This window comes from Macaca mulatta, chromosome 1 (genome assembly GCF_049350105.2).
Source record: "Macaca mulatta isolate MMU2019108-1 chromosome 1, T2T-MMU8v2.0, whole genome shotgun sequence".
In the NCBI taxonomy this organism is placed as follows: domain Eukaryota; kingdom Metazoa; phylum Chordata; class Mammalia; order Primates; family Cercopithecidae; genus Macaca; species Macaca mulatta.
Window position 1 is genome coordinate 149,459 of NC_133406.1, and position 16,018 is coordinate 165,476.

Here is a 16,018-nt window from a genome sequence, read left to right on the forward strand (position 1 = left end):
GCCTTGGTAGAGGATGGTCTGGAGGCAACCTAGGACCAGCCTGAGCAGCGTGGGGCGCCATTTTGTACGGAAACCGAAGGCAGGGCGGGGGCGGTGAGGCCTCCCGAGGAGGCCCGGCTTGAGCGAGAGCGTGGGGGGGAGGGCGTTGTTCACCGATGACGTATTTCCGCTTCTGGTCTGCCTGGTCGTTTTTGGTTGGATCGGCTTGTTGCGGGGAGGGAGGGGGAAGATTGTTTGCTGCCTAGAAGCTCCGCGGACGGGAATGTAAACTGAGGTAAGGCTGTGAGGGGGGCTTTTGCGCATGGCTGGGTAGAATGGCCGGGAGTAGGGTCCTTGGGATTGCAGAAGAGTGTGGAATTGGAGACGGGAGGCTTAGATCGTCTCTGGGGTTGGACAGAAAAGGTGGGGTGGGGCTCGGGGTTACAAGGTGAATCGCAAAGCCGGGCGGGGGTGGAGTGGGAAGAGCGGGGGACCGCAGGAGATGGAGGAAAGCCTAGGGGTGCAGAGGAAAGTCTCGAAGGCGCTGGCTGCGGAGGGGCTGGGTCGAGAGGAGCTGGGATGGAGGAAGAGTAGAATCTGAAGTCCTTGAAGGCTAAGGAGAGAAGTTGAGGTAGGGACTGGTCGGAATACATGGGTGGGGGCGTGGTGAGAGTGTAGCTTTTGGGAGGCTATGTAGAGTTGGAAGGGGCTGGTGGCCGCGGTTTTGATGCTGACATGACCTGGCCTTTGTTTCTCTGCAGCTCTCCAGAGACGCTCATCCTACAGCCTCAGTTCGGGCCCAACCTTCTCTCTCCAGCTGCCACCACAGCCTGGAGGCGCCTGCCTCCACCCTCCCGAATGGTGCTCCTCCTAGCAGGCCTCGGCCCAGGATCCAAGCCCCCTTTGCCCCCCGCCTTGGAGCTGTTGCTCCGGGTTTCTCATAGTGGACTCCCTGTGGCGGGAAGGGAAGAACTTTTGCACAGACAAGGCTTGAGCTCTAAGAACCCCACTGACAACTTGAATGTCAACCTCTAACCTAGTGTGAGGTTCTTCCTGTGCCCACGTTTTCTGCCTTTTGAGAAGAGAAACCCTTCTCCTGGCCATCTAGAACCCAGGAAGCCCCAAGCTGGGGCCCTGGTCCCAGCATGTCAGTCCTCTCTTGTGCATAGGGCTCTGCCCTCTCCCTGTCAGCATGGCCGAGCTCAGACAGGTTCCAGGAGGGCGGGAAACCCCACAGGGGGAACTGCGGCCTGAAGTGGCAGAGGATGAAGTCCCCAGGAGCCCAGTCGCAGAAGAGCCAGGAGGAGGTGGAAGCAGCAGCAGTGAGGCCAAATTGTCCCCAAGAGAGGAGGAAGAACTGGATCCTAGAATACAGGTGAGAACACTGAGAGCAGGGAGAGGAGGAGAGCCCTGATTCCAGCCTCCCTAAAGAGTGTCGGATGAATGAGAGCTTAGACTTATTCTGTCCCCAGTCAGCTGGGGCAGGAAAGGAGAACAAGTTTGTCAACAAATCATTGCAGAGTAATGTGACAAGTTCCAAAAGAGTTGTGTGTCTGAAGTGCTGAGGGAGTGCAGAGAAAGGCCTGGCCTGAGTGCTTGGCAGGCATTGCTGAAAGCTTCACTGAAGGAGCAAAGTGTCACTTGGCAGCAGATGGAGGAGGCACACTTTAGGTCAGTGGAGGGTAGGAGTGTTGTACTTTGCAGAGGGGCTGCCACCTTAGTTAGGGATGCTGTGTGAGAGGAGATGACTTTGATATTGGGAGGCAGTTTTGAGGCTGCGTGAGAGAATCTTTTCCCCTTTCTCACCTTCTCAGCAGTACCTTCCAGGGATGTGCAGCCCACATTGTGTTTCACTGATAATGTGTTTCACTCTGGTAAACAGACCTGTCCAGTGTTATAAAGGTAGCATCAACTTGAGATCTATAAAGAAACCCCATATGTTCAAGGATTTGTAACTTTTGTTGTGGCCAATCCTTAGTAACATACACACCTGGCCCTCAGGATGGTGGATCTCCTAAAGGAATGGAAGAGCATTTATTGCCTTGGAGTGTCTACAGTCTAGTTAGTAGGACAGGCAGATCTTTGTGTAGGAGACCTGGGGAAGGTGAGGAAGTGAGGAAGACCAACTCCATGTGGAAGAGATGCCTGGCCAGTCAAAGCTGGGTTGCAGTGTTTCAGGAGATTGGCTGAGAAGGACTTCCTGAGAAAGCTTCTTGGGCAGGTGATGACGAGGATGCTTCTGCATGTTTGGGTCTTGAGTCTGCCATTTGGTCCGGTCACATCTCCAAGACTCTGATGTTGTGGAGGTGACTCTTCCATGGGTGAGCAAGAACATACGAAGGCTCAAATTCCTAGGCTTACCTGTCAGCAAACCTTTATGGGATTACTCCAGTGAGTTGGGAAGAAATCAAAGCCAGTCCTGGCATTCTTCCTTCTCTCTCTGTGTGGGTTCCTGGGATATGTGTGTGTGTGTGGGTTCCTCTTCTGCTGTGTCCATGCTTATAATGGAGCAGTGGTGAGCCATTCGTTTCTGGCATGAGTCAGTAATTTATTTCTGCTGTGCCTGACATTGCATTGAAAACAGCCAGTTTCTCTTGCTAATTCTACAGATTTATCATCCTCTGAGGAAATCAGTTGTAGTGAAAAAAGCCTTGGGCTGAGTTTCATGCTACCTCCAACCCCATGATTTATGATTTTTATGGAAGTTTCTTTACATTTGTGAGCCTCAGTTTCTTCATCTGTAAAGTGAGCAGTTGGTTTAGCTGATTTGCACAACTCATTCTTGCTCTGCTCTGACACAAGTCTACAGTTCTTTCTCAAACCCTTTTTGCTTGTTCCTTGGTGATAGTTTGTAGATACCACTTTGGGAAAGAGCTCTCACTCTGTTGCTTGCGGAGGAGGGCTGTGTAATGAGCATTATGTGCCTCCCTGCAGCCTTCCTTGCCCTGCTCCAGAGGAGGTTTCTGCAGAGGAGAATCGACTGTGGTCTCTTTACTTGGCCTCTGCCACTCCTGTGTATTTTTCCAGTGTCCGCAATGGTAGTAGTAGGAAGAGTCATACTTGCACTGTGCTGTTTAATAGGGTGGACTAGCTGCATGTGGCTACTTAAACACAATCAATTAAAATTAACATGTAAAAATGCAGTTCCTCGGCCGGACGTGGTGGCTCACACCTATAATCCCAGCACTTTGGGAGGCAGAGGCAGGTGGATCAGTTGAGGTCAGAAGCTCGAGACCAGCCTGGCCAACATGGTGAAACCCTGTCTCTACTAAAAATAAAAACAATTAGCCGGGTGTTGTGGCGGGTGCCTGTCATCCCAGCTACTTGGGAGGTTGAGGCAGGAGAATCACTTGAACCCAGGAGGCAGAGGTTGCAGTGAGCTGAGATTGTGCCACTGCACTCCAGCCTGGGTGACAAGAGCGAAACTCCGTCTCAGGGGAAAAAAAAAAAAAAAAAAAAAAAAAAAAGCAGTACCGACAGTGCAGAAATAGAACATTCTGTCATCACTGACTCTTGTATCAGATGCGCTCTGTGAGAGTTGGAGTACACTGAGCTGGCGTAAGGTTTACTTTGCCTCCAGTGAGCTTGTGGTGTCACTGGTGCAAGGAGGGTAAACCAGACTCTGGTCTCTCTTGCTAAACTGCACAGCACGTTGTGGAGTGTTGTAGGTTGTATAGGGAGGGAAGGTCTAGTAATAGCTTCCCTCATTTGATGACACAGGTGTGGCTAGGCCAGTGCTCTGACCTCAGCAGGGAGTTCGTGTCTTCTTGCTGTGGGAGAGAGGTAGCCCTTCCTGGAGGAGGCCGGTGGCATTTTGCCTTTCTGTGGTTGGGCTTTCAAGATGAGGAGGAGATTGGGGTGTTCGTCTTTCGAGGTCCCTTTTAGTGTTGACAGTTCACCAGACCGTGCACATTGCTCTGATCACGTGTTTCAGTGCTTTAAGTGGGTGTTCATTTCTCTGGATTCTCAGTGCGTTTACTGGATTTCCATCCAGAGTCCATAAAAAGTCACCAGGGAGCTTCCAAAATACCCTTACCTGAGCCTTTCTAGACACGTGGATTCTCTTAGTCTGGGTGGGGTGAGAAGGGATTCTAATGTTGCAGTCAGAGCCAAATCCACTGGGCCAGGTATATCCCAAAGGTAGGGCACCTGTTTCGATATTTTCTGAACCTCCCAGAAAGGCTGTCCTTAGGATGAGGCCCTCTCTGACCTGGGGCTGGGGATCCTTCGCAGGCAGGCAACTCCATGGCCATTTATGGTGGAATTCCACTGGAAGTTGGAAGAAAGTCAGCTGGTGCCTACCTGGAGTGTGCTGTCCCTCCAGGGAAGGCTGCTGACTGTGTCTGCATGTCACGATCTTAGTGGAGTTCTTTTGAGTCCTCCAGGCTCATCCTCAGACTTCCGAGAGGGCTCCAGTGGAGGGAAGAGGAAAGGAGCGTGGATCTAGGATGGACCTGGGTCTGTTCTGTGACTTTTGAGCCTCCTCTTAGTGGTTGCGTTCTTTCCTCAGCTGTGAGTGCACTCGTTTACCTGCTCCTTTCCAAACTCTTTAGGGTGACTTTGCAACCTCTGTGACCTCATCTAGAAGTATGGATTTAGCTTTCACACGACAGTCATCACCCTGGCCCCAGTTACCATTAGCTTGAGTCTTTTGATGGTCTGCACAAAAGACGAGGTGGGGTGGGAGCATCTGCAGCCTGAGTCCCCATGCCTTTGATTCAGTGTCCTGGCATCCTGGGAATTTGACTGCTGTGCCCTGGGAAGGTCACCCTCCCTGCTGGCTGCTGGCTCACTGATGGATAATGCATGCTGATTCAGACTTTGTCCTCCTCGAATTCCATTTCAGCTGAGTGCCAGGAGTCCCTGGTGAAGCAGGCCAAATGGAATGTGTTGCTGACTGCCCAAAACCGTCCCAGGTCCTCAGTGGATTCCTGCTCAGCCTTTCCCTGGGTATCCCCGAGGCAGGCTCTCTCCCTCCTTCCCGTGCTGACCTTGCCCTCCAGGCTGCTTTGCTCCCCAGGCATCGTCTTGTCCTGTTAGATAGAGCTTTGTGACTCTGAGGGGACAGATCCCATCAGCAGATGGCTTTTTGTAAATTGTTGGAGGTGCTGTTGGGATGCTAGTTCCCATATGGAAAGATAATGCCCACTCCTGCCACTTGCAAACAGCAACAGCTCTTCCTGTCCTTTTTCCAGTAGTCACAGCCGATGCTGAGCCGTCCGGTGCGTTGATTGTCTTGTCAGGAGCTGGAAGTTGGTGACTGGGAGCGTTTTAGGCCATGGAATCCAGTGAGGGTCCAGTCTTGGACTTTGATTTGCCACATGAACATTGCAGGGTGGCCTTTACCAACTGAACTCCCGCAGTCAATGTTTGCTGCATTTCCAAGCCCTGCCCTTTTCCTACCCAGGCTGTGGTTTTCCTAGATGACAGCACTTCCTTCTGTACTGAGATGTCCTTCCAACGGTGTCCTCAGTCCCAGGACGGTGGTCACAGTGGAAGGAAAGTGAGATCAAAGGTTGGTCCTGGATCCAGACCCAAGTCTGTCACTAATTTTCTGCCTGGTTGTTTCTCATCTATCAAATGCGAAGGAGCTGAGAAAGAATATTCCAGAGGAGGTGCTGAAAGAACTGGTCACTCATCTCCCAGATAGCCTAAAAGCCCCTGTAGGCCACGTCAAGCCACAGGAAGCTGGGCCCCCAGGGAGATAGGTTGCCTTTCACCTTGACAGACATTGCGTTTTTAGGGCCAGTTAGGGTGACCATGTCAGTTGATGGTGATGTCCCTGTTAGGAAGGCTGTGAAACCTGGAGTTCTATGTGTCTGGTAGTGCTGGTGCTGACCCTGTGCCTCCTCTGGGGTCCTGAGCTGTGTTGGCTGCCTGTTCTTCCAGAATAGTTATTTTATGGACACTGCGTTGTGTGACACTGTAGATGCATCTACCCAAATACAACAACTTTTAGACCTTCGCCATCCAACACAGGAGCCACATGCCATGGTCTAGGTTGAGATGTGTCCTAAGAGTCAAGTGCATATGGATTTTGAAGACTTAGTTTAAAAAAGTGTAAGTATGGATAATAATATTATTTTATGCTGACCGCAAGTCGAAATGGTATTTTGGATATATTGGGTTAAATATATTTTTATAATTTCACTCATTTTGTTTTTATTTTTTACTTTTAAAAAATGTGGCTTCTAGAATTAAAAATTCCACGTGCAGCTCCTGTTACATTTCTGTTGAGTAGATCTCTTCAAGAGAGTCGAGAGCAAGCTTGTTCAACCAGTGGCCTGCGGGCCGCATGCAGCCCAGGATGGCTTTGAACACCGCCCAATACAAATTTGTAAACTTGTCTTAAAACATGATGAGATTTTTTTGCGATTTCTTTTTGGAGACAGTCTTGCTCTCTCACCCAGGCTGGAGTGCAGTGGCACAATCTCGGACCACTGCAACCTCCGCCTCCCAGATTCAAGTGATTCTCCTGCCTCAGCCATCCCAGTAGCTGGGACTACAGGTGTGCACCACCACACCCAGCTATTGTTTTTGTATTTTAGTAGAGATGGGCTTTGCATCATGTTGCCCAGGCTGGTCTCAAACTCCTGAGCTCAGGCAGTCTGCCCACCTCGGCCTCCTGAAGTGCTAGGATTACAGGTGTGAGCCACTGCGCCAGGCCACGATTTTTTTTTTTTTTTTTTAGTTCATCAGCTATAGCTAGTGTTAGTGTATTTTATGTGTAGCCCAGGACAGTTCTTCTTTCAGTGTGTTCCAGGGAAGCAAAAAGATTGGATACCCCTAGTTTAGAGCCAGATTTGTGGCCCTCCTTAGGCAGGGTCTACACTGTTGCAGGTGTGTGCATTTCATATCCTCATCCTCATTACATGACAGGTTTCTACCTTTGTGTTCTTCCTTTTACTGTAATTAACATGTTACACTGGTTTCCTGTATTCTTACCTGCTGACCCAAATCTTTGCAGGATCAAGGCAGGGGATGGGGGGAGGATAGAAGGGATAGAAGGGACTAAAAGGAAGATTGTGCGTGTCAGCCTGACTCCCGCACTGGGTTGCTGAAAGGCCTGAATGAGGTGAGTGGGGGCCAACATCACAGCCATGTGAATGGGAAGTGATTGTGGGATTGCTGCCAAGTGCAGGTCATGGGTCTGGGCAGCAGGCACTTGCTGGGCTGGGTCCCTCTGGCCTGTCTAGCCTCCTGTCCAGAGACAGCAGGGGCTGGTGAAAGCAAATCCTGTAGCTCGGCACCAGGTATTTCCTGGCACAAGGCCCTTGGCACAGACCAGCACTGCTCCTCAGTAGTGTCCTTGGCTCACCAGGGGCTCTGGGAACTTTTGTGTTTTCTCGGGCAAGGGAGAATGACTTGAGGCCAGTACCCCTTTCAGCTCTCTGCCATTTCATGGAAAGCCCTGGATGGTTCTATTGCTTCTCTCTCCAGTCCTTCCAGGGGCCAGGGAGACACTCAAACCAGCTTGTCCAGCGACTTCTCCCCAGGTCTCTCCTTCCCACAGGATCTGCTCTGCAGGGACCTGCGGTCATGGTCACCCATTGCCCAAGCAGGCCAAAGGCTTCTTGGACTCTATACACTTTCCTAATCTTGACCTTAGTCATCCACCAAGCCCCTGTGATTCTGCGTCCTGCGTTTCCTTGGGATCTGCCCTCTCCTCTGCCACCTGGAATACTACAGACAGCCTCCACCTTTTTTTTTTTTTCTTTGAGATGGAGTCTCACTGTGTCACCTAGGCTGGAGTGCGGTGGCACGATCTGGCCTTGCTGCAACCCCTGCCCCCCAGGTTCAAGTGACTCTCATGCCTCAGCCTCCCAAGTAGCTGGGATTATAGGTGTGTGCCATCACACCCAGCTAATTTTTGTATTTTTACTAGAGACAGGGCTTCACCCTGTTGGCCAGGCCAGTCTTGAGCTCCTGGCCTCAAGTGATCCGCCTATCTCTGCCTCCCAAAGTGCTGGGATTACAGGTGTGAGCCACCACGCCCGTCCCAGCCTCCACTTTTTTCTCCCTGGCTCCCCCAGGCTTTCGTTACATTGGCACCAGGCTCTGAGAGACCCTTTTGCCATTGCAAAAACGCCTGGTACTACCTCCCATGGTGCTGTAGCCTTACTGACCTTCTCAGCTGCCAACTTGTCTGCCCAGGGTACCTGCTCCCCTTTGGTTCCTTGGCCCTTTGTTCTTCACTGGCATTTAATTTTTTTAGACAGTCTCGCTGTGTCGCCCAGGCTGGAGTGCAGTTGCGCGATCTCGGCTCCCTGCAGCCTCTGCCTCCCAGGTTCAAGTGATTCTCCTGCCTCAGCCTCCTGAGTAGCTGGGACTAAAGGTGCACGCTGCCACGCCCAGCTAATTTTTGTATTTTTAGTAGAGACGGGGTTTCACCGTGTTGCTCAGGCTGCTCTCGAACTCCTGACCTCAGGTGATCTGCCTGCCTCGGCCTCCCAAAGTGCTGGGATTACAGGCGTGAGCCACCGCGCCCAGCCATCCACTGGCACTTTTGTGTCTATGAAGCCCTCCCAGCTGGGGAGCAAGTGTTCCAGGCATCCTACCCTGACCTGCTGCCACCCAGGTGGGTGACCTTGCTGCCCAGAGGGCACCCACACCCACCCCTCACAAGGCTGCACATACTGCCCAGGGCCTGCGGCTGACCTGCTGGGTTTCCTCACAGGCTGTAAGCTGCCACCTCTATGTCCTGAATTCTCAGGTGTCAGGGTCCCGAGAGGTGATAAGTATTCAGTAGACATGTGTTGACTGAGTGGCCCTGCCCTGGTCCAGGTGGCCATCCTCTCGCAGAGAGAGAGCCCTCAGGTCCAAGAAGACCCCTCCATTTGAGGAAGTGCCGCAATCTGATGGAGAGCGTGAGGACTCACCACAACTGCACGCTGTGCATATTGGTGTTGCATTCTCCAAACCTCAATTTCTTCATCCTGAAAAGTGGGGTTTTACTACCCAAAACAAGGTAGAGTTGTGAGGATTACGTGAGATTGTATATGTCAGCTCCCAGATAGACAAGAAAGTATGTGGCAATCTCCATGTCTTCTTTCCTTTCCTGAGTGCCTCACCTCCTTTCCCTGGGCAAGTGGGGCGCGCGCTCTCTCTCTGTTGCTCCTGCCTTGCACAGTTCACTCAAGGCTACTTCCTTCCACCGCACTAATTTGCCACCCCTCTCTGTGGCAGGAGGAGCTGGAGCACCTGAACCAGGCCAGCGAGGAGATCAACCAGGTGGAACTTCAGCTGGATGTGAGTGTTTTCTTCCTTGTGTGCTTGGGCTGGTCCTTGGAAGCATCTCTGTGTCTTTCCCAGATTGAGGCAGTGGCAGTGGGAGGGGTGTGTCTGAGAAACGAGAGGAGCTGGGACCCAAACATGTGCCTTTCCTTTGCCTTGTTCCTTTCCAGGAGGCCAGGACCACCTATCGGAGGATCCTGCAGGAGTCGGCGAGGAAACTGAATACACAGGGTTCCCACTTGGGAAGCTGCATCGAGAAAGCCCGGCCCTACTATGAGGCTCGGCGGCTGGCTAAGGAGGTATGGCTGGCTGACCCATGTTTGCGGAAGGCTACATGCTGAGCCTGTCCCTGGATTCTTCTGTCTCTATGTGAAGTGAGAGACAAAGCACCAGACCTGAGGGTAGAACCCTGGGCTAGACCTGCTGGTCGGGACAAGCTCTGTGGGCTCAGAGGTTCCTTTACCACCGTGGGCCCTGGGCTCATGGTCTATAAAATGGTGAGGGAGGGTGTGGGAGAACATTTAGTTCAGCCCTGCTAATATTTAAGTGCCTTCTGCGTATCAGGAACCAGGCTTTAGGGTATATCAGATATGTCAGTTCTAACATCCTGCTGTTTTCATCTACTGCCATTTCCTCTTCCCTTTGGTTCATGTCTCTCTTCTGAATCTTTTCTTTGCTTTCTCCTCACTCTTTTCCCCATCCCACACCCCTTTTTTCTGTAACAAATTATTTTTAACAAATAGTGTGTGTTCACCTTTGGAAAAACATAATAAAATAAGAAGGAAACAAAAACCACCCAAAATCCTACCATGCACGTTTCATGCATTTTGTTTCCTGGGATTTGTTTTCATCCTGCATGTTGAGGTGACAGATACAGAGACAACTGCCTTGGAAGAAGAGTTTGTTCCCAAGAGGAGGGGACATACCATGCCATGCAGGGCCACACTGGGAAGCAACTGGGGTCCTTCAGGAGGCAGAAGAAGTGAAGGAGAAAGCATAGCGTGGAGCCTTATTGTGATTTTTGTGGAAAGGAGTAGGTGAGGCAGGGTAGACAAGTTTGGATAAGCTTAGGAGTGGATAGTTGGAATAATTTTGCTAGGCCCTGGGCTATAGGGGTGGCCTCTAATTGTCTAGTACCTGGCCCTGGGATGACTTAGGGCAGAGGAAATATTGGCTTGGTGGGTGAGAAGTAGGTAAAGGAGCTAGTTGGGGATCCAGGCTTTGGATTGGTTGGTTGGTTTGCATGTGAAAGGCACACTTACAGGGGAGGTTATATATATATATATATCTCCGCCAAAATGAGATTACACGGTGTGTGCTGTTTCGTTCTTTTACTAGCATTATCACATGGTTCCAGGTCAATCACTATACATCCATGCTGTCATTTTAAAGGACTGATTAGTGAATATTTCTTTTTTTTAAGAGATGGGGTCTTGCTCTGTTGCCCAGACTGGAGTACAGTGGTGTGATCATAGCTCACTGTAACCTCAAACTCCTAGGCTCAATAATCCTCCTCCCTCAGCCTCACAAGTAGACGGGCTCACAGGCAGAAGCCACTGCGCCCAGCTTATTTTCTTATATTAGATGTACTGTTATTTATTTAACCAATGTCCTGTAACTGAAAAGTTAGGTTTGTTTCGTTTTTTGCTGGGTTGGTGTGGCTGTGATGACTGTCTCTGAACTTGTCCGATTATTTCCTTCAGCTTGCCTGCTGAACATGGAATTGATGGTCTCAAGGTCATCTTTTCTGTAAGACTCTGTCCATGGTGCTAACCACCTTACACTAAAATGGTTTGTATTTTCCTTTGTTTTCCCTAGGCAAAAGGCTAGCAGCCTTTGGGAGTGCTGGATTTCACACACCTACCCTCCACTGGCAAAATTTTTATTTCTTCTAGTCCATATCCTTATGAAATATTCTTTATAGAATGTTGCTTCCTTGGCATTTATCCTCAGCACAGTTTGGGAAATGAAGCCGACATTGCTAGTAGGCCTTCCTCCTTCTCTTATCCTCACATCTATTACGGGTCTCCATGGGCAGCTGGGGTCCCTCGGGATTCCCCGTCCTGATATCCCTCTCCCCCCAGGCTCAGCAGGAGACACAGAAGGCAGCGCTGCGGTATGAGCGAGCCGTGAGCATGCACAACGCTGCTCGGGAAATGGTGTTTGTGGCTGAGCAGGGCGTCATGGCCGACAAGAACCGACTGGACCCCACGTGGCAGGAGATGCTGAACCATGCCACCTGCAAGGTGAGGTGGGCGGTGCCAGCAGGTCCCCTTCGCTGGTTCTCATCCATTCTGTGCTATGTCTTTATCACCTAACCTCCTCACACTTTCCTCCACTCTCGCCTTCTTTCAACTTTGATTCTGTTTCAGGCAAAACCTGGTCCTCGTTTTCTGTCCTGTTTGGCCTCCAGTGCCTCCCATATTCCATCTCCCTCTGACTTAGAATGTCATCCTGGGCTCTCGAACGTTCGCCTCCAGGTGTGGGACTAACCCAAACAATTCATCCCTGGTGGATACTCTGGATTCAACATTCACATTTTGTTATGTTTAGCTGTGTGACTCCTCGCGTCTGTTTTCAGAATCTGCTCCCTTTCCTGCTTTTGAGCTCTGACAGTACACTTCGAGTTTTGAAGTATAATTTATGTATCATTTCCAAGCTCCTGAAAGGGGACTGGGGAGCGGAAGGATCTCTGCCATTGGCCCTGTCTGCCACCTTCAGCTTGCACAGGGCAGGTGTCAGCTCCTCAGGGGGTGTTTGTGGCTTGTGATTCTTCATCTGCCCCTCGCACAGAACGGGCACCTCACTTCTACTCTAGAGCTCGTGCAAATGAGAGCACACAGCACTGGGGGAGGGGTTAGGGGATGGTGAACAGTCTAGAGCTACCCCGGAACAGGGAGCAGGTGAGGGCTCCAGCCACTTTGTCTACTAGGACAAGTGGGCCAACTGTCCAACACCCTGAGCAGAAGCACCCCAGAGCCCCATCCAGCCTTGGCCCACGTATCCTGGATGATGCCCACATAGGGTGTGGAAACCTGGAGAACCCAGTGTACAGCTGTGGCTCCCCACACGGGCTCTTCTCATTCCCAGATCCCTAACCGTTGGCACTGAGGGCTCCCTGAAGAGAGTGGCTGCTGCAGATGTGTGATGTGCTGACACATTCCCTTGATGCTCAAGTGGTTGAGTGGGCGCCAGCGTCCCTTTCCTGGCAGCAGCAAAGCTGAGTAGCCAGTGGTGCAGGTGACAGGAGGCAAGAACATGGGAAGAGGTGGCTCAGAGGCATGTGCCTGTGATGTGGTCCTCAGTGGTCAGGCAGCAGATCCAAGAGACACAGAAATAAGCTCTCTGGAGGCTCACAGACGCTCTGTTCCCCTGCGTGTCTCGGGCTCTGTACACAGTTGGGGGTTTGCAGAGGATGTTCCTGTTTGGGTTCCCCCCAGGGCATTGTTCAGGTTGGCAGCCTGGGGCAGATGCCAGAGACTGAAGCCTGGGTCCCGGCTCAGTGATGTGTCCCTCTGGGCCAGGTGAACGAGGCGGAGGAAGAACGGCTTCGAGGTGAGCGGGAGCACCAGCGAGTGACTCGGCTGTGCCAACAGGCTGAGGCTCGGGTCCAAGCCCTGCAGAAGACGCTCCGGAGGGCCATTGGCAAGAGCCGCCCCTACTTTGAGCTCAAGGCCCAGTTCAGCCAGATCCTGGAGGTAGCTGAGTGGGTGAGGGGAGGAGGAATGGCTAGGTAGGGGTGCAGGCAGGGGCAGGCATGGAAAGTGAGGGCAGCTGGAGGGGATGCTGGTCGGCCTCTCTGGGCCATCTTGGTGAAGTGGCCAAGGTGAGGCCAGCGGCCAGTGGTGGGGAAGGGTGGTGGCACACATGTTCCAGATGACCTTGCAGGAGTGGGAGGCAGGGATGGGGGCTGGTGACGGCGCGAACGTAGTTGGAAGAAGGGAGGTAAACGAGGAAAAGAACTGGTGGAAACCCAGGGATGGGGAAGAAGAACCAGCCCTGGGGTGAAGGGGAACAGTGGGGAGAGGATGAGCAGGAGCTGGTGGAGAGGAAGGCCCTGGAAGGTGGGGCCCAGGTCAGGAGCAGGATTGCTGGGAAGAACAGCCCAGAGAGCGAGTGGAGCTGGGAAGGGTGTGGTGGGTCTGTGGTGGGTGCTGAGCCAGCTGTCCAGGTACTCGGGGTGGGGGGGAGCAGGCCCTCAGACCTCAGTGCAGAGTGCTGGGTAAGGTGGGGCGTGCATCACCGGTCGCCTGACTCTGTTCTGTCCTCTGCAGGAGCACAAGGCCAAGGTAACAGAACTGGAGCAGCAGGTCGCTCAGGCCAAGACGCGCTACTCAGTGGCCCTTCGCAACCTGGAGCAGATCAGCGAGCAGATCCACGCGCGGCGCCGCGGGGGTCTGCCTCCCCACCCGCTGGGGCCTCGGCGCTCCTCCCCCGTGGGGGCTGAAGCAGGACCTGAGGACATAGAGGATGGAGACAGCGGGATTGAGGGGGCCGAGGGTGCGGGGCTGGAGGAGGGCAGCAGCCTGGGGCCCGGCCCCGCCCCCGACACCGACACCCTGAGTCTGCTGAGCCTGCGCACGGTGGCTTCGGACCTGCAGAAGTGCGACTCCGTGGAGCACTTGCGAGGCCTCTCGGACCACGTCAGTCTGGACGGCCAAGAGCTGGGAACCCGGAGTGGAGGGCGCCGGGGCAGCGACGGCGGAGTCCGTGGGGGTCGGCACCAGCGCAGTGTCAGCCTGTAGTGGAGGGACCGGCGTTCCTGGCTTGAATCTGCTGTCCTGGGCCGGTCGGGGCCCCCAGGCTTCTCACGCCCTCTCCTCTGGGGCCTCGGCTTCCCGGAGGTCCCCTTCTCCAGTGCTTCCCTGGAGAGGCCAGCTGTGTCGAGTCCTCTGTGCCTGCCCTGGCGTTCTCACAGCCTCCCCCTTCCCTTCAGCAGGCAGCTCTGTTTGCCTTACCCGTCCGGAAGGCTTGCCCTCGGCGCTCTGCCTGCCCCTGCTGCTGGCTCATCACAATCTGCAGGGCATTGACCCTTTGCTTTCCCTTTCTGCTCCCTCTCTTTCCATCTGTTTGGCTTTTTCCCTCAGGGAACTGGGTCTGGAAGGCACTGGGAAGCTCATCAGAGAAAATGGGTGTTGGGCCTGCGTACTCCGGTCGGAGGGGACGGACAGGCACCCCTCCCGTTGGTTTTCTGGCCCCGCCCCCCTTCCCAAGGCAACTCTGGAGGGCACCCTGGATATGCTGCTGCGCCCTGCACCCCCGTCCTGTTCCGGCCCGCGCGTGTGTAACCTGTAAGACGTGCTGTGTGCCTCTGGAAGACACCTTTCCCTTCAGCGTTCCCTTTCATGAGCCGAGGCGCTCTGCAATGTGCCCCAAAGCAGAGCTTACAGAACCTGCAGGAAGCTGGTGTCAGGGAGAGAAACCCAACCCCACTGTCAACATAGGGAACATCACCCACTCCAGACTGGCTCCTGTGGGTGCGGTGTTTCCGCTGGGCTGGGTCCTCAACATTGCCAAGGTGCTAGTGGGTCCCTAAGAGGGCCCGTGGTGGGGGTGAAGTCACGAGGTCCTGGAGGCTTAGGCCCGTCATTCCCACCCTCACTTGCTGCACAGTTGTGTTTACTTTTTCTGGGTAGAGGATGCTGAACTGACTTAGCACCCTCCTGCAGGGCGGGGTTAGGGAATTTGGTGCTCAATTGCTCTCCCTTGCTCTTACCCAAACTCAATACCTACCGCAGGATCCCTCGGGGCACACTCAAGCTTGGCTGCCAACCCTCTTCACTACCTTTGTTACAGGGAGGGGTTGGCTTGGGGTGAAAAGTCCTGCCCTCCGTGGGGAGCAGCTCCAGCTGCCTGGGACAGTGCTCCCAGTTTGTAGGGAAGCCACACCAGACCTGGGTGCCTTGGGAGAACTGGTCCTTCCTTTTGACCCACCCCAGGATAGTGGAGAGCTCTTGTCTAGGCCCATGTTCTGCCAGCGACTGGGATGAGTGGGCATCTGGACTCCACACAGGGTCTACAGGTTGAGGGAGGTTGGTCACGATGAGAACCTCGGGGTTTGAGGTGGCCATGGGCAGAGAGCGGAAAGGGAGGGAGGGCGTGCGTGTGCTGGTGTGTAAGGGGGAAAAGGTCTTTACTGGTTTTATTTAAATAAAGTAGTTTATGTAACAGTTAACTTCTACTGTCCTTGCTGGAGGAAGAGAAAAGGCGCAAAGATGAGGCAAGGGTTGGGGGAGGAAAGAGCAGGGTGAGGCGACGGGCTCTTTAGATGGTGTGGTCAGGGAAGGGAGGTGAAGGACCAGATTGAGTGAGCCGCGCTATGCATGCTCTTGGGGACGTGCAAGGCCCCATGGCCAGGGTGGTCATGTACAGGGCAAGTGTAGACAAGCAGGGGAGGAGTTGGTGCCTCGTGGGGCCATGCTGTGTGAGGTGACGGGTGCCAGGAGAGGGTTTGGTAGAAAGGGGCCTGCTGGGTGGAGTGGGCTCTGAGCTAAGAGATGAGAGCGCCAGAGGGGTGGGATCTTAGATGTGTCTGGATGTGAGCATGAAGGCAGAGGAAGGACAAAAGTAGTGATGCCAGATTTATCCATATAGTGTATCCACTTAAATTTCAGGTAGGTGGTATTTTTGTCCACTGCAGTGTTTAGGATGTAAGTGACATTATGAATTATCCATTGTTTCTCTGAAATTAAAACCTAGATAAAAGGTGACTTCCAAGTCAGGGCTTGACTGGCTGAGGGGTGGGAGGAGTTTGAGGGCACTTGAACTCACAGGTGGGAGATCGGATAGGAATGTGAACTCCAGG

General features: G+C 53.1%; 1 protein-coding gene across 2 annotated transcripts; it reads left to right on the forward strand.

Moving 5' to 3' along the window:
* Positions 1-226: 226 nt before the first annotated feature.
* Positions 227-15,385, forward strand: SH3BP5L (SH3 binding domain protein 5 like). Of its 2 annotated transcripts, XM_015128312.3 has the most exons (7): positions 227-274; positions 741-1,354; positions 9,166-9,228; positions 9,384-9,512; positions 11,298-11,459; positions 12,738-12,911; positions 13,488-15,385. In XM_015128312.3, the coding sequence occupies exons 2-7, from the start codon at positions 1,172-1,174 to the stop codon at positions 13,956-13,958; spliced, it is 1,182 nt and encodes a 393-aa protein (XP_014983798.1). In that variant the 5' UTR covers positions 227-274; positions 741-1,171; the 3' UTR covers positions 13,959-15,385.
* The last annotated feature ends 633 nt before the right edge of the window (positions 15,386-16,018 follow it).